The sequence below is a fragment of the Mytilus edulis genome, chromosome 13, assembly GCF_963676685.1.
Source record: "Mytilus edulis chromosome 13, xbMytEdul2.2, whole genome shotgun sequence".
NCBI lineage: Eukaryota > Metazoa > Mollusca > Bivalvia > Mytilida > Mytilidae > Mytilus > Mytilus edulis.
This window is the reverse complement of record NC_092356.1, coordinates 17,600,614-17,625,619: the sequence shown is the minus strand read 5'-3', so window position 1 is coordinate 17,625,619 and position 25,006 is coordinate 17,600,614. Positions and strand designations below refer to the sequence as shown.

The window sequence follows — 25,006 nt, the reverse complement described above, 5'->3', positions numbered from 1 at the left end:
AAGCACCTTCCTATTTCCCACCTACTCCACGCCCAGTATCTGTAAATGATCAGAATGTTTTAGATGGAAGAGTGATGCACTTTTTTCGTTTGTTTTAATGCAATGTGCCGTTATTATACTTTTCTGCATGCAGATGTACATAATTGCAGAAAATAGTATGCTCCATTTATAGGCAGTCAGATAGAAAATTGCGGAAATCCGCATTCTTCCTTATGTTTGTGAAAATATAAACAGAAAAAAACTCAACAGGACGAATTTATGCGCAAATGCGAAAGCAAGAAATTTTGGATTCACTAGTGTGTTTGTTCTCTGTAATAAATATGATAGATACATGTACAATAAAAATAACGCGTTATAAATGTCGTGCATACGTTGCGCTCTACTCGATCAGAAACGGCAAAAACCAAAACATTTGAAAGCCAAGGATGTATAAATACAGAGGAACGATTGGACCTATATGACCCAAGGGACTCTAAAAATAATAGCCAAATTCTTTTTAGGTTATCATGATCAGAGGGTGTTGTGCCTGATGTGCGAACGTTTGATTTGCTTTACATCTAAAGTTACTTTAGAAGACCTTCTGATTGCCGCATGTTTCCATCGTTCTAAATATGCTTGCACTAGTTGCCACTGGACATAATTAGCAGGCAACCCACCTTATGATTCGAGTGCACGTTAATACCTAGAGAAAGAATATAGTTTAAACGCTGTTCCTTTGCAATAGTGGTAACAAATGCGAGCAAGGAGTCTTGTTACATAATATGTAAACAATTATTTGGATTATACACCATACTCTGTCTTTTAATTTGTTATACTGCCTGATAATTTTCAGTGTTTTATGCTTCTAAGGATAGAATAACTTTGTTTTATATTAAAGGTCAATTAACAGTGAGTACAATGCCGTCTTGGGATGAATATATTGATAACTTGATAGCTCAGTCAATAGATAAAAATGGATACAGCCACATTCACAAAGGATGTATTTTAGGTATAGACGGAGGAAAACAATGGACAACTGGTAATCATGCAAATGCGCTAAATTTAAGTGAGGATGAAGCAACAAATATTGCAAAATGCTTCAAAGAAAACGCCTTTCCAGAATTTATTGAAAGTGGTGTCGTTGTTGAAGGTTGTAAATATATCTTCATCAAAGAAGAAGAGAAAACTGTGTGCGCTATTAAAAGAGGAACTGGTAAATTGACATTGCATAGTTCGAAGACGGCTGTTGTCATTGCTTATACTTATATACCGGAAAACGGTACTTACATACTAGGAATTCCAAATAGAGCTGTACATAATATTTCAAAGCATCTGGAGTCGGTTAACATGTAGTTAATTGACAGCATTTCTTTTAAAAATATAGTTATGAATACACTTCGTAAATATGTTCTAGTAAAAACGCTTTCTTCAAAGAATCATAATAGAATGTAGATTGCAGAAATAAACCAGAGGCTCTAAAGAGCCTGTGTCGCTCACCTTGGTCTATGTGACTATTAAACAAAGGAAGCAGATGGATTTATGACAAAATTGTATTTTGGTGATGGTGATGTGTTTGTACATCTTACTTTACTGAACATCCTTGCAGCTTACAATTATCTCTATCTATAATGAACTTGGCCCAGTAGTTTCAGTGGAAAATTTTAGTAAAAATTTACAATTTTATAAAAATTGTTGAAAATTGACTATAAAGGACAATAACTCCTTAGGGGGTCAATTGACCATTTCGGTCATGTTGACTTATTTGTAAATCTTACTTTGCTGAACATTATTGCTGTTTACAGTTTATCTCTATCTATAATAATATTCAAGACAATAACCAAAAACAGTAAAATTTCCTTAAAATTACCAATTCAGGGGCAGCAACCCAACAACGGGTTGTCCGATTCATTTGAAAATTTCGGGGCAGATAGATCTTGACCTGATAAACAATTTAACCCCTGTCAGATTTGCTCTAAACGCTTTGGTTTTTGAGTTATAAGCCAAAAACTGCATTTTACCCCTATGTTCTATTTTTAGCCATGGCGGCCATCTTGGTTGGATGGCCAGGTCATCGGACACATTTTTTAAACTAGATACCCCAAAGATGATTGTGGATAAGTTTGGATTAATTTGGCCCATCAGTTTCAGAGGAGAAGATTTTTGTAAAAGATTACTAAGATTTACGAAAAATGGTTAAAAATTGACTATAAAGGGCAATAACTCCTATATGGGTCAACTGACCATTTCGGTCATGTTGACTTATTTGTAAATCTTACTTTGCTGAACATTATTGCTGTTTACAGTTTATTTCTATCTATAATAATTTTCAAGATAATAACCAAAAACAGTAAAATTTCCTTAAAATTACCAATTCAGGGGCAGCAACCCAACAACGGGTTGTCCGATTTATCTGAAAATTTCAGGGCAGATAGATCTTGACCTGATAAACAATTTGACCCCCGTGTCAGATTTGCTCTAAAGGCTTTGGTTTTTGAGTTATAAGCCAAAAACTGCATTTTTCCCCTATGTTCTATTTTTAGCCATGGCGGCCATCTTGGTTGGATGGCCGGGTCATCAGACACATTTTTTAAACTAGATAACCAAAAGATGATTGTGGATAAGTTTGGATTAATTTGGCCCAGTAGTTTCAGAGGAGAAGATTTTTGTAAAAGATTACTAAGATTTACGAAAAATGGTTAAAAATTGACTATAAAGGGCAATAACTCCTATATTGGTCAACTGACCATTTCGGTCATGTTGACTTATTTGTAAATCTTACTTTGCTGAACATTATTGCTGTTTACAGTTTATTTCTATCTATAATAATTTTCAAGATAATAACCAAAAACAGTAAAATTTCCTTAAAATTACCAATTCAGGGGCAGCAACCCAACAACAGGTTGTCAGATTCATCTGAAAATTTCAGGGTAAATAGATCTTGACCTGATAAACAATTTTACCAATTGTCAGATTTGCTCTAAATGCTTTGGTTTTTAAGTTATAAGCCAAAAACTGCATTTTACCCCTATGTTCTATTTTTAGCCGTGGCGGCCATCTTGGTTGGTTGGCCGGGTCACCGGACACATTTTTTAAACTAGATACCCCAAAGATATTTGTGGCCAAGTTTGGATAAATTTGGCCTAGTAGTTTCAGAGGAGAAGATTTTTGTAAAAGATTACTAAGATTTACGAAAAATGGTTAAAAATTGACTATAAAGGGCAATAACTCCTATATGGGTCAACTGACCATTTCGGTCATGTTGACTTATTTGTAAATCTTACTTTGCTGAACATTATTGCTGTTTATTTCTATCTATAATAATTTTCAAGATAATAACCAAAAACAGTAAAATTTCCTTAAAATTACCAATTCAGGGGCAGCAACCCAACAACGGGTTGTCCGATTTATCTGAAAATTTCAGGGCAGATAGATCTTGACCTGATAAACAATTTGACCCCCGTGTCAGATTTGCTCTAAAGGCTTTGGTTTTTGAGTTATAAGCCAAAAACTGCATTTTTCCCCTATGTTCTATTTTTAGCCATGGCGGCCATCTTGGTTGGATGGCCGGGTCATCAGACACATTTTTTAAACTAGATAACCAAAAGATGATTGTGGATAAGTTTGGATTAATTTGGCCCAGTAGTTTCAGAGGAGAAGATTTTTGTAAAAGATTACTAAGATTTACGAAAAATGGTTAAAAATTGACTATAAAGGGCAATAACTCCTATATTGGTCAACTGACCATTTCGGTCATGTTGACTTATTTGTAAATCTTACTTTGCTGAACATTATTGCTGTTTACAGTTTATTTCTATCTATAATAATTTTCAAGATAATAACCAAAAACAGTAAAATTTCCTTAAAATTACCAATTCAGGGGCAGCAACCCAACAACAGGTTGTCAGATTCATCTGAAAATTTCAGGGTAAATAGATCTTGACCTGATAAACAATTTTACCAATTGTCAGATTTGCTCTAAATGCTTTGGTTTTTAAGCTATAAGCCAAAAACTGCATTTTACCCCTATGTTCTATTTTTAGCCGTGGCGGCCATCTTGGTTGGTTGGCCGGGTCACCGGACACATTTTTTAAACTAGATACCCCAAAGATAATTGTGGCCAAGTTTGGATAAATTTGGCCTAGTAGTTTCAGAGGAGAAGATTTTTGTAAAAGATTACTAAGATTTACGAAAAATGGTTAAAAATTGACTATAAAGGCCAATAACTCCTATATGGGTCAACTGACCATTTCGGTCATGTTGACTTATTTGTAAATCTTACTTTGCTGAACATTATTGCTGTTTATTTCTATCTATAATAATTTTCAAGATAATAACCAAAAACAGTAAAATTTCCTTAAAATTACCAATTCAGGGGCAGCAACCCAACAACGGGTTGTCCGATTTATCTGAAAATTTCAGGGCAGATAGATCTTGACCTGATAAACAATTTGACCCCCGTGTCAGATTTGCTCTAAAGGCTTTGGTTTTTGAGTTATAAGCCAAAAACTGCATTTTCCCCCTATGTTCTATTTTTAGCCATGGCGGCCATCTTGGTTGGATGGCCGGGTCATCAGACACATTTTTTAAACTAGATAACCAAAAGATGATTGTGGATAAGTTTGGATTAATTTGGCCCAGTAGTTTCAGAGGAGAAGATTTTTGTAAAAGATTACTAAGATTTACGAAAAATGGTTAAAAATTGACTATAAAGGGCAATAACTCCTATATTGGTCAACTGACCATTTCGGTCATGTTGACTTATTTGTAAATCTTACTTTGCTGAACATTATTGCTGTTTACAGTTTATTTCTATCTATAATAATTTTCAAGATAATAACCAAAAACAGTAAAATTTCCTTAAAATTACCAATTCAGGGGCAGCAACCCAACAACAGGTTGTCAGATTCATCTGAAAATTTCAGGGTAAATAGATCTTGACCTGATAAACAATTTTACCAATTGTCAGATTTGCTCTAAATGCTTTGGTTTTTAAGCTATAAGCCAAAAACTGCATTTTACCCCTATGTTCTATTTTTAGCCTTGGCGGCCATCTTGGTTGGTTGGCCGGGTCACCGGACACATTTTTTAAACTAGATACCCCAAAGATAATTGTGGCCAAGTTTGGATAAATTTGGCCTAGTAGTTTCAGAGGAGAAGATTTTTGTAAAAGATTACTAAGATTTACGAAAAATGGTTAAAAATTGACTATAAAGGGCAATAACTCCTATATGGGTCAACTGACCATTTCGGTCATGTTGACTTATTTGTAGATTTTACTTTGCTGAACATTATTGCTGTTTACAGTTTATCTCTATCTATAATAATATTCAAGATAATAACCATATAACGGCAAAATTTCCTTAAAATTGCCAATTCAGGGGCAGCAACCCAACAACCGGTTGTCCGATTCGTCTGAAAATTTCAGGGCAGATAGATCTTGACTTAATAAACAATTTAACCCCCATGTCAGATTTGCTCTAAATGGTTCGGTTTCAGAGTTATAAGCCAAAAACTGCATTTTACCCCTATGTTCTATTTTTAGCCATGGCGGCCATCTTGGTTGGTTGGCCGGGTAACCAAACACATTTTTTAAACTAGATACCCCAATGATGATTGTGGCCAAGTTTGGTTAAATTTGGCCCAGTAGTTTCAGAGGAGAAGATTTTTGTAAAAGTTAACGACGACGGACGACGGACGACGCCGGACGACGGACGCCGGACGCCAAGTGATGAGAAAAGCTCACTTGGCCCTTCGGGCCAGGTGAGCTAAAAATGATCATTAGATGTTTTTTTTTAGTTAAATTGTTATTTATGTATGTACTTATGTGAAGCTCATTAATGTATAATCCTCAAGACCTGCCATAGAACTCAATGGTATATAAGCAAAACCTGTTACAGTAGTACGGATAACACTATTTTGCATTAAAATATTGAAACGAATACTATTTCATTTGAATCATTCATCCTTTTTGTTCGTGTGAACTATTTTCCAATAAGAATTCATGAAGAGAAGGGGACAATACAGCAGATACACAATGATAATTCTAACAAAACTCCTCAGCCAAAGTTGATTAAAACATGAACCGTCATTTATAATACATTTTTCGTCCAGACAGATTCTAAGCGATAAATTTATCAAATGACGATTAATCTCATTTAAACAGCGTTAATGCGTTTTTGTCCGATCGAGTTAAATTCGGGTTACTATTTAAAGTTGTTATTCCTGTTTATCTCTGTGATGTATAATTATTTCATTTTGAAGCTTTTGATCGTATGTATTTTGATTGCGTGTTTTATAAGTAGTTAGATCATTTCGAATACAAAAAGGTTTCCCTGTGTTCCATTTATCGAGTTAATTTCACACCTGACCAGTTTAACAGGTTTATTTTGAAACAATGTTAAAAATGAGGATGACGTTCGGCAATCTCTAGCTTAACATTAGTCATGTGATGATTTCACAGCCAGACCTAAAAAGCAAATACAGATTCTGTTTTTTCTCCCGCGGATGTCTTATCACTGTCCTCACAGGAGTGTAAGAGCGCTTTGTCCTTCATAACATTTACTGTTGATTCAATTTATGGTAATATCCTGAAGGTTTAGCTAGCTATACAACCGGGTTTAATCCACAATGTTCTACATAAGGAAATGCATGTACTAAGTCATGGAAACGACATGGCAGACCAAAAGACAAACAACCGTATACAAAACACAACACAACTGAATAACACAAACCTTCCAAAAACCGGGAGTGTGGGGGGGGGGGGGGGGGGGTTAACTCATGTGATCCGGAAGTATAAGCAGACTCTTACCCACATATAGCATCTGTTTTGTTGCTCATAGAAGAACAAACCCGTTGATAAGTCTCATCTGGTAGACGACATACAGGGAAAAGAGAACGATATTATGGTATAAACCACAATTGGAACATATCCGTCGTCATCTGGGAAAAAGATATTCCCTAACAGTCAACCAACTCGTGATGGCGTCCGTAAAATATTTCGAAGGGATTTTTTCAACTTCACCAATTGGAACTGTTTGTTTAATATCTTCCTTGTGAGCAGCAACTCTCTATCAGAGAAATTGAAATCCATCAAATCATGGAATCGCAATATTGAAATATGTAAAAATCACGAAAGAATAAGTGGGATTTGCATGTAAATCCCCTAAATGAGTAAACCATTATGTTTTGCGTGCACTTCCTTTCGGTTTATCCACCGTAAGGCATGTTATTTTTTCGAAAGTTCTAAGGCCATTAGTGAGACGCTGGCCTTCGTAATGTCATAGGGCTATCATGTATATAGATGACCTTCATGATAGATCTTTTATCAGCAGATTTTCTGTAATAAAGAGAAGAGCATATGTGAACCTACTACATCACATTCGTAATTATGTTTTGTTTGGAATCTTAATTCTTGCTCTTTAGAAATACCACAAGGGAAAACTTGACAGATTTATTACCGAAATTTAAATAATCTTTGACAGCAAGTCGGTTAGATAAGACGCTGTATTGAAAGTTCCTTGTCCACAACCCACAGTGCATTGCACTCAAATGTGGTTAATTAGAGGGTAAGCTCACTGAGGGAAATCTTTAGTCACATTTTCAAAACTTTACCAAACTCTTTTTATATTTCCTGCTGAAGTACATATGTGTCTCTCGTACTAGTTGTGCCCTACGCTTCATATCGTTTAGATCATATTCATAATGCATCAGTATGTCAAGCGTTTTGCACTCCACGAGCATTTAAAACCAAAATTTGAAATGGTTTTAAATATTTATTAATAATGAAAAATGCTTTTAACCTTTAAACTGCACACATGCAAACAGGATAGTATATGAGAAATCCTAAATCAGGTTTTTTAGTGAATACTTAGTAATTTGATAATATTTATAAAATATAAAGTATAATAAACCACGACGCCTTGCTACGAGTTCACTATAACCATTTCCCTTATTTCATTTCAATTCCGTTAGTTACATTTTCAACCAAAATAGTTACAACAAGAATGTTCCATTCACACCGATGTAATCGGCGTTCAGGAAAAAAAAATGCCTTTTCACCACAACTTCAGCTTGGTACTGGCACAATAAATGAAGAAGCCCTGCGCATTTGTTCTTCTTTTGGTGGGTCATCGTGATCTCTTGCCCAGTCTTGCACTTCTCCACTGACGAAGGTAGCGAATATTATGGCACCAAATACTGTAAAACCTGCACACACGTAAAATACATTTCTCCATTCTTCTTGAGTATTCTGGAAAACAAAAATACGGTTAATAGCAAATGTTTCAGGGATTATTTTTGTACTGTAACTTTTGGTGTTTTGTACAGTACGGGGGTACTTGTAGATCTTTCTTACTTATTCTTAAACCGAACAACAGAAACGACTTTATGTCTTTGGTTGCTGGCTGAAATGTATAAGTAAAACTTTTATAAGTTCAAATACTTTATTCTGGATGCGCACATAAAATCAGTGCGGCATCCAGGGACGCATTGCTTTTTATACCAGATTAAGAATTAAGAACCTTTGACCAATAAAATAAAAGAATCTAAATAGTTTCCAAGACAAAGTATATTTTTATCGCGTCAGTAAATAATTTAAACTCTCTATCCCCTAAAGGTATGGCCTGAGCTTATGGTTATGTAACACAATGGGCCTTAATTGTCTGTTTCCTTATTATCAGGTCTTACAAAAAATGAAGGAGATAAATTGATTTACTAATCCCTTTTGTTCTTCTTGACCAAAAGCTTTTCACACTTAGTTACAAACAAGAATTGAGCTATTTAAAATGACATATAAAATTTTGAATATTAATAAAAAAAAGAAATAAAATATTTTCATTAATCAAATTTTAGAAAGATTAAAATTTCAAAGCTAAATTATGAGAAACAATTTCTTGCTGAAATTGTTATTTACTAAATTATAATCTAAAAACTTTATTTACAAAATGTACAAATTCACACTATGACAATTCTCCCTTGCTACCTTTGCTTTGGACCCCAAAGCTAAATAATGAAAGAAAGGTGTTAAAGTTAAAGTTCTACTAAGATGGTATGGGTAAAAGACTGTGACGATGTCGCGCGACTTATAGATTTTATTTAACCCGAAATAGTACCTTACTGAAATATAACAGTCTTTCTAACATGATTTATCTTTCCTTTCATTTTCGTAAAAACATACTACAAAAATATGAAAATTAACATTCAATAAAACATATATATATATATACATAATGAAACATGACATATTATGTTATAAGCAATTGTAATGTACTGTGGATACAAAGTGTTGATTTTGTTATCCTCTTTTATTTGATCTTGACCAGGTAACACTGTACAATATCCATTGTGAACAATCCTAACATATGCACAAAATGGTTGACGTAATATTTTACGTAATTTATACCATTTCTGAAAATTTAGAGAGGTTCATGTCATATATATGTATAGATATTGATGTTAAAATTTATACAGCTTCGGGGTCCGAAGCTAGAGGGATGTTGGAAGAGTTGTCATGTTGTAAAAATGCATGAAATTGTGAAATTGTGCACTTGATTCTTTTTAAGTCATGTTTGGTATCAAAAGTCAATATTTCTTATGAGTAATTCAGTTTCAATATTTTTATTATGCTAGAAGTGCATTTTATTCAGAAAACAAGATTTTGAACTTTTTTTCAATAATTTTATAAAAGACATGTACTAGTCGTTTTAGCGTTACTATGAACTATTTATGGATTAAGATTAAGATTATGTCGTGAGAATACTTTTTGACAACAATGTAATTTATTTGTCAACACCTAAACTGTATATAGAGTGAAGAATGTCAATTAACACTAAGTCTTAATTTAATCTGCTTTTGATATGTTTCATTATTTAGAAATTATTTGTTTATAAGTACCCTTTTCTGTTTTGATTGGTCAAAAACGTTTCTATGATCATGTTTTATAAAGGTGAATTTTTAAACGAAAAAGGGAGAGAAATATATAGAACCATGTGACGCACCGGTTCGCCCAGCTCTCGATCTACGATCAGCGGCGGGTTAATATATGTTGCCATGCTTACTGTTTTGTAAATATGCTTTATGAACTGTGCTTGTATATATGTTAGATGGAAAAATAAAGTATGTGAACGTTCATGTATCCAGTCTCGTGTATTGATTTACAATAACTTTCCAGTACGGAACCTATATCATCTCAGTAAAACGGGCCTAAATTGTTTGGATTGTAAAATACTGTTAATCATTTCCGACGGAATATAGAGTTAACAAAAACGAAACACACCAACAAAACAACCACACGTATAATCGACAATTCAAATTATGACAAACTAGGATTTTCTATTCACCTCAAATAAGAAGGGAAATTCTAAACGTGTCATTATTACCTCATTGGCCTATTACTCCTGAATTCATATACATAATAACAGATATCAATTTAATAAAATTTGATCTAACAGCCGGACAGTTTTTCTACCAATAGTCAAACCTACTTGTTGACTGTATTGTGGGCGATAAAAAAATGTTACAAAAGTGCAGCTTTTTTTTTTTTACATTTTAAATATTTTGTTTTTCTTAACCAAACTGCTGGCTTCTGTGGGTAAACAAGACTCTTAAATTAACCGTTCCATGAAGATGAGCTAAAAAAACGATACCAGAAGACAACATTGTACTTAGTCCGAGGTTACTCTGACGTCCAACGGCTGTTTTGCCGGACAAGCTGGGGCTATGGGACGTCAGAGTTCATACCATATCAAACAAGAGGCTCTCAAGAGCCTGAATCGCTCACCTGAATTTTTTTGGTTTAATCTCTCATCAATGATTATTTTGGCTTTTCAATTTATTTAAATGTTCTTTGAATCGTCCTATTTTCTTCAAAAGCAAAAAAAAATCATTTTCTCCTATGTTCTATTTTAGCCATAGGAGCTATGTTTCTTGACATACAAGGAAATGAAATATAAAATTTATACTAGATACTCTGAAACTCTGAAACTCATTTAGCATAAGTTTTGCTGAAATTGATACAGCAGTTTCATAAGAGAAGATTTTTTAAAGTAAGTCAACATGGTGAACAAATTGTGAAAAAAGTCTTTAAAGGGCAATAACTCCTAAAGAGGTCAATTGACAATTTTGGTCAAATTGACTTATTTGTAGATCTTACTTTGCTGATCATATTTGCTGTTTACAGTTTATCTTTATCTATAATAATATTCAAGATAATGAATAAAAAATTGCAAAATTTCCTTAAAATTACCAATTAAGTGGCAGCAACCCAACAATTGGATGTTTGATTCATCTGAAAATTTCAGGGCTGATAGATATTGACCTAATGAACATTTTTACTCCATGTCAGATTTGCTCTTAATGCTTTCGTTTTTGAGATATAAGCCAAAAACTGCATTTGACCCCTATGTTCTATTTTAAGTAACGGCGGCCATGTTTTTTGACGGATCAAAAATCAAAGCACACACTTTGTGCAGGATAATCTAAGGAACAACCATGCTAAGTTTTAACCAAATCCATTCAGTAGTTTCAGAGGAGAAGATTTTTTAAAGTTAGCAAATATGATGAACAAATTGTGAAAAATTGTCATTAAAGGACAATAACCCCTTAAGGGGTCAATTGACAATTTTGGTCAAATTAACTTATTTGTAGATCTTACTTTGCTGATCTTTTTTGCTGTTTACAGTTTATCTTTATCTATAATAATATTCAAGATAATGACCAAAAACTGCAAAATTTCCTTAAAATTACCAATTAAGTGGCAGCAACCCAACAATGGTTTGTTTGATTCATCTGAAAATTTCAGGGCTGATAGATCTTGACCTAATGAACATTTTTACTCCATGTCAGATTTGCTCTAAATGCTTTCGTTTTTGAGATATAAGCCAAAAACTGCCCTTGACCCCTATGTTCTATTTTAAGTAACGGCGGCCATGTTTTTTGACGGATCAAAAATCAAAGCACACACTTTGTGCAGGATAATCTAAGGAACAATCATGCTAAGTTTTAACCAAATCCATTCAGTAGTTTCAGAGGAGAAGATTTTTTAAAGTTAGCAAATATGATGAACAAATTGTGAAAAATTGTCATTAAAGGACAATAACCCCTTAAGGGGTCAATTGACAATTTTGGTCATATTAACTTATTTGTAGATCTTACTTTGCTGATCTTTTTTGCTGTTTACAGTTTATCTTTATCTATAATAATATTCAAGATAATGACCAAAAACTGCAAAATTTCCTTAAAATTACCAATTAAGTGGCAGCAACCCAACAATGGTTTGTTTGATTCATCTGAAAATTTCAGGGCTGATAGATCTTGACCTAATGAACATTTTTACCCCATGTCAGATTTGCTCTAAATGCTTTCGTTTTTGAGATATAAGCCAAAAACTGCATTTGACCCCTATGTTCTATTTTAAGTAACGGCGGCCATGTTTTTTGACGTATCAAAAATTGAAGCGCACATTTTGTGCAGGATATACTAAGGAACAATCATGTTAAGTTTTAACCAAATCCATTCAGTAGTTTCAGAGGAGAAGATGTTTGAAAAATTGTTAACGACGACAGACGACGACGACGACGACGACGACGACGACGTCGACGACGACGGACGCCAAGTGATGAGAAAAGCTCACATGGCCTTTTAGGCCAGGTGAGCTAAAAATGGATGTGTGCCCGTCCATAATAGATGCGCTGCTTCGTCGCTTCTTGTGCAAACGGACGTCCTTGGAATTATATAAATCAGGTATCAATTTGTTCATTTTTCATTTATCTCTTCATTTATGTAAGTTGCATCTACGTGCCACCCTTTGTTTCCTCCTATTTAGACAGTTTTCACAGTGACAAGAAATCTTGACGAGCTTTGACGTCCCACGACCCCAGCTTGTCTGGCAAAACAGCCGTTGGACATCAGAGTAATCTTGGACTACATTGTACTATAAGTAATTAATGACAGGTGTACACGTTTACGAATAAAAAATAAATATGTGGTAGACATCAACTCAACAGCTGTCCAATAACAAAATAAAACATGTTATATGCAGGATAAACATTTTAAAGCGTTGTAAACCTGTAAACTTAAGTTTATATATAACTTACATTCGGTGTAAGAGCACCCGCAACAATAGGCGCTATCATACCAGGAATCGTGGCAAACGTATTTGTTATACCGAACATAATCCCAGCATACCTGCAAAATATGAATACTTGAGTAAAACTTTTTCTTAATGCAATGAATTGAATGTGATTGCATCTGACTTATAGACACATGAGCTGAGTTTCTTGATATCATTTAGTTGAAAGTCGTACATTTCGTCTTATGTATGTTTTTTGTTCTGAAAATGATTCCCGTAATCACAATGGATTTTTTTTTATAATGGACAATATATAATTTATATTAGTCTACGGCAAAATGTTTATGATGGTTTGAAAATTGTATCAAATAACCGAGGCAGTGTTTTCGAAATATTAATCGGCGGGATCTTTTTTTTTTGGGGGGGGGGGGGGGGGGGTATTGATAGTTTATACAGTAGTACCGGTGTATATATTGCACTTTAATTACAAATTTCTATTTAATTACTAACTATAATAGGTTATTTATTCAACATTCATGGGTTGCAAGAAAGAGTGTTGCACAATCTTTTTTGACAAATTAATTCAATTGTATAGACTTACTTGGGAGCAAAATCTACATGATTCACTATATGTCCAGCTCTAACAAGACCTGAAAATCCAACCGCTAATGCTAAACACACAACTGCATACTGTCTGTCATCACAAGTTATAAATCCTGTGATAACGAGACATCCACCAGTTCCAAAAAATGCTGAAAGAAACAATGTTTATTTTATATTGATTCTCTCCTTTGCAAAATACGTCTATCCGAGTCACCATTACTCTCGGTCAGTGTCAAACAGCTAAAGGCAAGGGAACCAATCTAATTGTAGGTAACCTTCACACTACATGCACTTTTTTGTGATGAAATAAAATGATGTCAGACATTGAATCATACTGAGCACTATTGGAGTTCAATCTATTATTTAGCCCTTTATATATTCTTTCCGGTTACACCCGTTTAGCTTTGTGTATGGCAATGATTAATAAAGAATTTGCCATATCATGTACAATACTATACATGGTATGTGATACATATAACTTGTAATATTTCTGGGATCTTATTTTCAGTGTATAATTAAGGTCTTTCCTTTTTCTATAAGGAAAGACCTTACTGTATTTCTTCTGATTATTATTATTAAGGTCTTTCCTTTTACAAAAGGGAAAGACCTTACTGTATTTCTTCTGATTATTATTAGGTCTTTCCACTTTTCTGTGGAAAGACCTATTGTTTTTCTTCTGATTATTTTTTTTTTTCTTCCGCCTAATTTTGTTCTTGCGATAAACATTTGTTTCGCAATATGTCGCTTAGATATTTTGTATATGATATCGAACAGTTTATGCGCTTTTGAAATTTACCCTGCGTAAACGAACACTTTTCTTTGTAGGAGTTATCTCCCCAAACACTGTTTTCCTTGTTATCGCATCTCCTTCGCAAACGTTAAAGATTATGACAAATTTATTTTATAAAATTGCTCGTTATATCCTTCGCATGATTTGTCCTATTTTGACCGAAGTGATATGACCGCTCCATATGAGAGTTATTTCCCCTTATGCATCTGATATAAGTGATATGAACTTCTATCTTATAAACCATAAGTGATAGAGACCTAGGATCTTTTGATTTGAGGTCCTTGGTCCCAAAAAATGAAAATTAGGTCAAGGTCAAAGGTCAAGGTCATATTCTAATATTTGAATTTGGCTTATTTTCACTTATATCCAAAGACTGTATAAGATATCAACAAATTATTTTTACTAAATTGTTAGTTGCGACATGTCGTAAGATGTAAATTTTGATTGCAAGCGTACGTTGAATGTAAAAGGGAGTTTTCTCCCCTCTTGTATTTAAAAATACGCGTTTGGTGATATAACTCATTAACTAAATATAATTAAGGCCTATGGTCTTTTGATTTGAGGTCCTTGGTTTATGACCTTGAAATTGATCTCAAGGTCATAGCTTAATTTGACGTTCTAGATTTTGACCTTTGCTTTTATTCTATATGTATACATGATAAAGATATACAACTTTTAGAAAAAGGTATCAAACCATTTAACCTTGAAAAAAACAACCGGAAGTGACTTTTTGTAAACCGGAAGTAGCTATTTTTTGTACTTTATTAATATAAAAGTATATAGAACCAGATATTTTTGGAATCAGTGTCAAGTAAATATTCAAATATAATCGGAAGTAACATTTTTCAAACCGGAAGTAACAAATTATCTCCTTTATTTAAAAAAAATGTATGGAAACAATATATTTTTGGAATCAGCTTACTAGAAGCTATCATTTGACGATTGAAATGACATTTTAAACTTAGTTTCACAACTTTTCATATCAAATTACATTGTTTTGATGGAAAGACCTTCAATTGTTCTCTGAACAATTGGTTTTTAATTATTATTAGGTCTTTCCACTTTTCTGTGGAAAGACCTATTGTTTTTCTTCTGATTATTTTTTTTTTTTTCTTCCGCCTAATTTTGTTCTTGCGATAAACATTTGTTTCGCAATATGTCGCTTAGATATTTTGTATATGATATCGAACAGTTTATGCGCTTTTGAAATTTACCCTGCGTAAACGAATACTTTTCTTTGTAGGAGTTATCTCCCCAAACACTGTTTTCCTTGTTATCACATCTCCTTCGCAACCGTAAAAGATTATGACAAATTTATTTTACAAAATTGCTCGTTATATCCTTCGCATGATTTGTCCTATTTTGACCGAAGCGATATGACCGCTCCATATGAGAGTTATTTCCCCTTATGCATCTGATATAAGTGATATGAATTTCTATCTTATAAATCATAAGTGATAGAGACCTAGGATCTTTTGATTTGAGGTCCTTGGTCCCAAAAAATGAAAATTAGGTCAAGGTCAAAGGTCAAGGTCATATTCTAATATTTGAATTTGGCTTATTTTCACTTATATCCAAAGACTGTATAAGATATCAACAAATTATTTTTACTAAATTGTTAGTTGCGACATGTCGTAAGATGTAAATTTTGATTGCAAGCGTACGTTGAATGTAAAAGGGAGTTTTCTCCCCTCTTGTATTTAAAAATACGCGTTTGGTGATATAACTCATTAACTAAATATAATTAAGACCTATGGTCTTTTGATTTGAGGTCCTTGGTTTATGACCTTGAAATTGATCTCAAGGTCATAGCTTAATTTGACGTTCTAGATTTTGACCTTTGCTTTTATTCTATATGTATAAATGATAAAGATATACAACTTTTAGAAAAAGGTCTCAAACCATATAACCTTGAAAAAAACCAACCGGAAGTGACTTTTTGTAAACCGGAAGTAGCTATTTTTTGTACTTTATTAATATAAAAGTATATAGAACCAGATATTTTTGGAATCAGTGTCAAGTAAATATTCAAATATAATCGGAAGTAACATTTTTCAAACCGGAAGTAACAAATTATCTCCCTTATTTAAAAAAAATGTATGGAAACAATATATTTTTGGAATCAGCTTACTAGGAGCTATCATTTGACGATTGAAATGACATTTTAAACTTAGTTTCACAACTTTCATATCAAAATACATTGTTTTGATGGAAAGACCTTCAATTGTTCTCTGAACAATTGGTTTTTAATTATTATTATTATTATTATTATTATTCTTTTTGTTCCGCCAAGTTAGCCTCCGTAACCGTAAGACGTGTCGCTTTCATGTTCACACTTTGTATCGGTGTCATGAATACCTACTTGGAACTCACCCTGTGAGTCGAAATATTTTGTCGGTTCGGAGTAATCCCTCCGAAACCCAAAAACCTTGTTATCGTTCCAACACCGTAACCGTAATAGGTAGAAAAAAAACAAAGGGTGAAATTTGTTCAGGACCAGACCCTGGTTCTTCGTTACATTTGGATCGAAAAGATTCAACGACTCATTGGTAGGGTTATGCCCCTATGAAAATTAACCGGTGTCGGTTGACCACCAAAACTCAGAAACCGTAAGTCGTAGACACCTAGGATCTTCACCAATCATCATCAATTTATGTATCTTTGAAAAATACCTCAAGGTCAAATTTGTATGTTGACCTTGACCTTTGACCTAACACCTTGTTATGGGATAATCTCAGAAACCATTATACTTACAGAAGTTTTAAATAGTGGAAAATGTTGGGGTCATTACGGCACAACTTTGTTACATTTTGACCGAAGAGATTGGACCTTTTTTTAAGGGGCATAACACCTGTTTTAGGTTTCTGGAAAGACAAAATCATCTTTTACTATATAACCAAAGGTCCTAGACCCATGGGGTCTTCGACAATGACATTGGGGACTAATGACCTTGACAAAGGTCAAAAGGTCAAAGGTCAAGGTCATGACCCATATAGCGAATTTGGTGTTTTAACCTTATTTAAAGGTTTTTCAGTGTGTTTTAAAGCTTTTCAATACATTCTACGTCTATTTGAACATGTATTTTACATTACAAAAGGAAAGACCTCTCAATTGTTCAAGAACAATTGACAGTTTAATTATTATTATTATTATTATTCTTTCCGCCAAACTTTAACGTAATTTCCCAAAAAAAGTACGTGACATGTTGAAATGATATTAGGTATCTAGTATCGGTTGACCAAAAGCTATCTTGTGATGAGGGCACGACCCCGTAACATTTCCTTTATAGGGGTTATCTCCCCTAACACAGAAAAAACTTGTTATCATTCTAACCCCATAACCATAATAGGTAGAAAAAAAAACAAAGGGTGGAATTTGTTCAGGAACAGACCCTGGTGCTTCGTTACATTTGAATCGAAAAGATTCAACGACTCATTGGTAGGGTTATGCCCCTTTGAAAATTAATAAATGTCGGTTGGCCACTAAAACTCAAAAACTGTAAGTTGTAGCCACCTAGGATTATCACCAATGATCATCAATTTACATGAACATGAAAATTGACCTAAGGTCAAAGGTCAAGGCCATGACCTAGATTTTGACCTTAGCTAGTTATCGGATTTACTAAATAACCGTAAAGAATGGCTGATAAAATGTAACGGAGGAAATATGTGTCTTGTCGAGATCTACATTTGTTATGTTGGGTTGAAAATCATTGGACCAACTGTTATAGAATTAGGGCACCAAAACTGTTTTTAGGGTCCGAAATGATGATTGTTTGCTTATAACTCAAAAGTGGTTAGAGATAGAAAGAAACTTTGAATTGCAAAAATGATCAGCATAATAAGATCTACAAAGTTGGGTCAAGGTCAGAGGTCAAGTCCCTAGCAACGACATAAAACACCATAGCAACCATATATTTTTGAACTTAGAAGGCTATGAATAATATAAATATGACATTTTTATCCCTAGCAACGACATACAAGTCCTTAGCAATCACTTATTTTTTTAACTTTAAATACTATGAATAGTACATATGACATTTTTAATAACTTATTTTAATATATTTATCCTTAGGAATGATTTTTGCCCTAAGCAACCACTTATGAACATAAAAGTCCTTAGAAACCATATATTTTTTAACTAAAAGGCAATTAATAAAAGAAAAAAGGAAAGACCATTCAATTGTTCAAGAACAATTGACTTTTTAATTTGCACTTGCACTTTGCTTACAACTCCCTTAGACAAATTGACCTCATGGGTTTGGTTTTCCTCATTGTGTTGTATGTTTGGCTTCATTTGCCGTTTGCTTTAAGCATACTGTATTTCTATGATTCAAGAAACTCGCACAATAAGATCAATGTTATAAATATGAAAAAGAAGATGTGGTATGATTGCCAATGAGACAACTCTCCACAAGAGATCAAAATGATACAACAATTAACAACTGTAGGTCACCGCACGGCCTTCAACAATGAACAAAGCCCTGACTGTATAGTCAGCTATAAAAGCCCCCGAAATGACAATCTAAAACAATTCAAAGAGAAAACTATCGGCCTAATTTACGGTACAAATAATGAACGTAAAAAAAATATGTAACACATAAACAAATGACAACCACTGAATAATAAGACTTTCTTACCTATAAGTTCAAACAAACGTCTAGCTGCAGTTGTAGACAATATTCCTCTGGATCGTAACATATCAGCAAGTTGTCCTCCGAAAAATGCACCAAATGCCTGGCAAATATAAGGCACTGCAGACAATGCACCGTTCTACAAATACACAATTATAAGGCACTGCAGACAATGTCCCGTTCTACAAATACTCAATTACAAGGCACTGCAGACAATGTCTCATTCTAAAAATACACAATTATAAGGCACTGCAGACAATGTCCCATTCTAAAATTACACAATTATAAGGCACTGCAGACAATGCCCCTGTTCTACAAATACACAGACATTAAATTTTTATATTTCCACTATTAACTATATGAAATAAATTATGTGTGACGGCTATCAAATCTTCTTAACACAACATGGCTTGCAACGATTACGACTGCTTTGGGTTTTATTTTGCGGGAATTGATGGCTATAATTTTCATAAAAATAGTCCAGGAAGAAATAAAACTTAAAAATAATGAAGGAGATATAATTCGTTAAAATGTGAAAAGATACAACCATTTAAGGGGTTAAAAATATATTCTGCACCTTTCGCCATTTATTCTCTATTCTGTAAAATTCATCCAGACACTAATTAAAGGATATGGGAGATGAAAGCACGAAATAAAATTTAAAACATAACCTACGCTTTTTATATCAAATTTTAGCACTGCTTTCATGAAGGTAGGTAAGCTTGTCAGGAGAGTATACAGCTGCCAATTGTTACACATGTGGGCAACAACACAAGCAAACAATGCACGTGACTTAATTATTTCCTTCCATGGAGCCTTTCCAGACTGTAAAAGAAATGATAAATTATACAATAAAACCAAAATGAAATATGAATATGAATTCATTATTTTTCACAAACGGTAACTCAAAATGTAGATCTCTATCATAATAAAAAAAAAATGCAAAAAAAAAAATGTAAAGCAGGCGCAAATAAATCAATGTTATGTAAACTATATTCTATAGAGCTTTACAAAAAAATCTGCTTTCAAAATTCTGCTAATTGTACTGTATAGATAATTGATAAAATTTACTTTTTACCACAAGCAGCTTAATAAAGGCGAATTCTGTAATTGTTATATACATGTAGTTGAGTTTTGTGGACGGTTGTTTATTCTATCATTTTTAGTGTGTTGTCACTCGATTATTAGTTGAAGATGCACACTTTGATATTGTCGTCCTATTTTTGTAATATTATGCAAAGATGTGTACAAGTATTGTTAAAAAAAATCAGTCCACTTAACTTAATTATGAATATAGATTTGGGTACTCATTTTATGTTTTGTCGTATAACAAGTGTTCAAATATCTTTACACTCGTAGCTTTCAGGTTTTGAGATGCGAGTGTTCTTGGCGAAAAAAAATAAGAAATAAGACATGGAAGCAGTAAATTTTTTTAAGAATTGAGTGCTTCTTTTTGTAAATTTATTGGGGTGTAAAAGCGTTACCGAAGTATATTTTGTATGAAGCGCGGAAGCGCTTCATTCTAAAAATGTACGCACGGTCAACGCTTTTACAACCCTATAAAGTTACAAAAAGAAGCATTCAATACTTATAATTACATTTTTTAGCTATGATCATGAAAACACGAATTCTATATATTTTATTATTTAATTCACCTGTGCACTTTATTGTTGGAGCACGTGTTATCATGAATGAAAAGTTGTATTGAGCAATGCAACTGCTTACGGAATAACACGTGATGTGCAGTTAGCCAATCAGAATAAAGTTTTATATTGAAACATACATCTAATGTAATTATATAGTGTTATTTGATGTTAATACGTAACAAAGTGTAACTGTAATAAAAAAAAAAACCAGAATGTTTCAGCTAGGGATGTGTACCAAAAGTTCAATATGAAAATAAACTGTATTTATGAAATAAAAAAAAATGTATATCGGTCAATAAGATCAAAGCGATAATACAAGCAATTAAAGATAATTATGCAAATATAAAGGTTAGATTGTACTGAAATAAAAATGCTGTTACCCGTATGTGTGTATCATATTCAATGGAAGACTCGATATAGTTTTTCTCAGCTTCCGTTATACGTGGATGTTCTGCAGGAGTATCAGCGGTCAAAATAAACCAAGCTATCACCCAAATAAATGTTAGTCCGCCTGCAATATTAAAAATAAGTATTAACAAAAATACCAACTCGAATGTAAATTTAAAGGGGAAAGTCAATGAACCTGGAAAAAAACAAATTCTTGAATTTATCAACCAACGGATCAGTTGAAAAACAACATTCGTGACTTAAGGGTGCCAAGCTTATAACTTATAATGCTGAACGAATGTTTCATCTGCATCATTCAATGGTGATAGAAAAAAAAAGAAAAAAAATGAGAGACAAAATAAATCAGAACATTTTTCAAAAATTGTGTGTTAAATTTGGCTTGGGCCTTCAACGCTTGGAGTAGAAACTCTTAGTATTTCATTTTCCTCTACGTTTTATCAGAATTTATCATGCATCGCATTCCCTTAGATGAAAATGACATTTCTTATCCGCACAGGAGGTATGACTTATGATATTACAACTAACAGTAGTATCATTCCAATGGTAACAACACTAACCATTTAAGGGGGTAGACCTTGGTTCAGGGAGATAACTCTTTAAATCAGTTAAGATTTTGTAAAAGTCAAGTTCATCAATGTATTTTAAGCATTTTCCTGAAACAGATTGAAAATAATCTATGTAACCTAGAGGCTTAGAATATATTTTTGAAAATGGTTGACACAAATGTACTGATGATTTTAAGAGTTATTTCCCTTAACCTAGGTCTACCTCCTTAATACTCCGGACACGTTTCTCCCCACAAAAGGTCTGACCACTGACCACCGGAGAGACAGGCTATTCTTATTCATTCAGTTTTGCTTGGTATTTGTTATGTTTGATCTGCAAAGTGTTTGTCGACTGTTGTTTGTCTGTTGCTTCACCATTTTTAGTGTTCCGTTGTTGTTATTTGTCTGTTGTTTTTCGACTTATAGCTTTTGGTTGTCTCTTTCAATTCCCCCCTTGATTATTATAATTTGATAGGGCAGTTAGCGGCTATAAGATTTGGTGTAAATAATTTATGTTTTTGACAAATAACAAGAAAGAAACTTTTTTGAATAAATGATAATGATCGATATGAACAAATTTACAGTAAACATTAAGGTTAGTTGTACCCTTAAAGCCATGAGTATAAAAAAAGAAGGTCATTTGATTATAGTATAAAACAGAGGAAAAGATAATTCTAAAAAGATGAACAGTTTGAGATGTACTATCCGTAACAAATAGGAACAGCAAAATATGTGTATTCCATGTCACGTTAAAAGTTTACATGTACAAGCCTACCTGTCAGGTAAAATATGGAACCCCATCCATTATCGAATCCATACTGGCAAAGGACACCAGATGTAGCAAATGTAATAGTTGTACCAAACATAGTTCCTGAAAAAAAAAAACATGCATAGTTTTGATTTTTTTTATTACTTGCTTTTGGCTTTAAACTAGCTGCCATTGACTGTGAATCCTCTCATATCTGCACTTTGTGTCTTTTGTTTGTTATGGTCGCAACATACTCTGCCTGTGTTTTTGTAAGACCCCGAGATCTCTGATGTTGTTATAAATTTGAACAGTACACTAAAATATTGCTGAGTTAGATTGGTATTTTAAGGATCTCAACCTTCCACTTTTGTTTTAATATCCTTCAAGGAATTAAGTTATCAGAAATTTATTTAAGAACATGGCCTTTGTTAGTCTTGTATGATTTTTAATTTTAGTTTCTTGCGTATGACGTCCATTATAACTGAACTAGTATACATATTTGTTAAGGGGCAATCTGAAGGACGCCTCCAGGTGCGGGAGTTTCTCGCTACATTGAAGACCCATTGTTGGCCTTCGGCTGTTGTCTGCTCTATGGTCGGGTTGATGTCGCTTTGACACATTCCCCATTTCCATTCCAAATTCTATTTTAAGTACATACCTCTACTCCAAATTAAAAACCTATATACATGTATATAGATTACAAAAATCAGTACATTTGATATAAAATTTATAATTAACAAATTATAATAGCGTATTCACAAAAGGAAACGCGCAGTAACTTGAAGCAAGCTAAAATGCGTACCTGGCTTATAAGAAATCATTTCGTCTAACTTTTAATATTGGTTGCTGTACTTCAAAAATAAATGTCTATACATCATGGGTGAAGAATTAAGTTTGTGTATTACAGATAAGACAGTACTGTTCATTTAAAAAAAAACCCAGACATACCCATGTATCCTACTGATACTAGCTTACTGCTCTCCAAAGGTGGCGCCCATCGCCCCCACATTGACTGAAGAGCGGGAAACACGGTACCCTGTATCAATAAGAAATAACAATTGATTAACGGCTATGTAACGTTATATCACCACGCATTGGTGTCTTAACAATAAGAAAACAAACAGCTGAGATAATAAAGTTACAAATTTTTCAAAATAAAAATTAAGGACGAAATGAATTCAAACTTACGGTTTTTTTTTATAATGAAGTATTATCATCGTAGCATACTAAGTATGACAAATGATCATATTTAAGATGGTGTATCGGTAAAAATAGATCATTCAAGGCAAACTCATGCAATCATAAAACAATGCGGGCTGTAACTCATTTGTTTTTTTTTGCAAAAACATGTTTCAAATGAACTACGAAAATTCAAGTTTTGCATAATATACTAGATGAAACATACCGTACCGAGCCCTACTATGACTCTCATGACATATACAAGTATTACAGACGTTCTTGCGCAGACAGGAAGTAGAACTGTCGCTAGTCCTGATATTGCCATAGAAACACCGAATACACGTTTCCCGCCAAATTTGTCTGAAAACCATCCTGCTGGAATTTGAGTTACAATATAGCCGTAGAAAAACGAAGCTAATATTGTAGATCGCAAGTTTTTATCCCAGTCAAACTCTGCACGCTGAAAAAATGAAGACAAATGTGTATGAACTGTTAATATTTTATATATTTCAACTTTAATCAATAAAAGTAATACTGACATGATTGTACGCTTCTTTTAACGATCTAATCCAATCGTGTGCTTCATTACAGCACATACATGTGATTCCTTCTCAATTATAAAACAAGGAAACAGAAAATCAAATTTATATTTCATTCAGTTCAGACTCTTTTTGAATCTCTAGTGAACTCGACTTAATGTTTTTCCCAGTGTTTCTGTTTACAGCCAATTTTGTAAGTAGTCGTTTAACAACGTTTTTGGAACAATACACCCTATGTTGTTTGATCTGTCCAAATGATTTAAATGATCAAAAAATCAAATACAAAATCCTATACGATGGACAAAGACAAAACGACGGCAGTTTTTTTGTGTATCGCAAATAAGAGCATACAGTGATGTAATATAGTAAAAGTAATAGAAATAACTGCACTTACATCATATTCCCTTTTCGTTGTTTCAAGTATGCATGTAAGATCTGTATTATTCTGACTACTTGACACAGATGTGTCATTTATTCTGACCATACACACTATTCCCACACTTATGTTGACACGTAAAGCATACACAAGTAAAAAACCGAAAAATGCAGTGTAAGCTAATATCCATCTTTGAGAACAACAACATGGGACGTTTTCTACAAATAACAAAAGTTTCATCATGGTATATTTTATAACATTAACAGTAGTAGCATTGCAATTGTTTATAAAAAAACAACAGCAAAGTAATTTATAACAGGGAATTACATGTTGAGTTCCTTAAAATCATTGGAAATGTTTTTTTAAACAGCTAGGATTAATGTTTTTTTAGGGAATAATTTTCCTTTTTTTATATAAACAAAAGGTGTTGTATGGTAAATGAGAAAGGATTTTTTTTAAATGCATTTGTAAAGTAATGAAGACGTTTAAGATAC

At 33.3% G+C, this 25,006-nt stretch overlaps 2 protein-coding genes across 2 annotated transcripts; one reads left to right on the top strand and one right to left on the bottom strand.

Annotated features, from left to right (window-relative positions):
* The first annotated feature begins 897 nt into the window (after positions 1-897).
* LOC139500135 (profilin-like) lies at positions 898-1,332 on the top strand. Its single transcript, XM_071288873.1, has one exon. It carries the CDS (start codon positions 898-900, stop codon positions 1,330-1,332), a length of 435 nt encoding a protein of 144 aa, XP_071144974.1.
* Positions 1,333-7,737: 6,405 nt separating this feature from the next.
* On the bottom strand, positions 7,738-24,726 carry LOC139502172 (sialin-like). The gene is made up of 10 exons (XM_071291553.1): positions 24,531-24,726; positions 23,824-24,057; positions 23,367-23,454; positions 22,446-22,541; positions 21,098-21,228; positions 19,747-19,896; positions 19,078-19,210; positions 13,647-13,797; positions 13,071-13,161; positions 7,738-8,227 (listed from the first exon to the last, which is right to left on the bottom strand). Exons 1-10 carry the CDS (start codon positions 24,618-24,620, stop codon positions 8,045-8,047), a joined length of 1,347 nt encoding a protein of 448 aa, XP_071147654.1. The 5' UTR covers positions 24,621-24,726; the 3' UTR covers positions 7,738-8,044.
* Positions 24,727-25,006: the final 280 nt, after the last annotated feature.

Excerpts from the sequence above, each read along its gene's own strand:
- LOC139500135 (XM_071288873.1), top strand. The coding sequence starts at position 898 with ATGCCGTCTTGGGATGAATATATTGATAACTTGATAGCTCAGTCAATA.
- LOC139502172 (XM_071291553.1), bottom strand. The coding sequence starts at position 24,620 with ATGGTCAGAATAAATGACACATCTGTGTCAAGTAGTCAGAATAATACA. Across the intron at positions 13,162-13,646 it reads CATGTAGATTTTGCTCCCAA|GTATGCTGGGATTATGTTCG; the intron begins GTAAGTCTATAC and ends CATATTTTGCAG. Across the intron at positions 8,228-13,070 it reads CGGGTGCTCTTACACCGAAT|AATACTCAAGAAGAATGGAG; the intron begins GTAAGTTATATA and ends TTTGTTTTCCAG.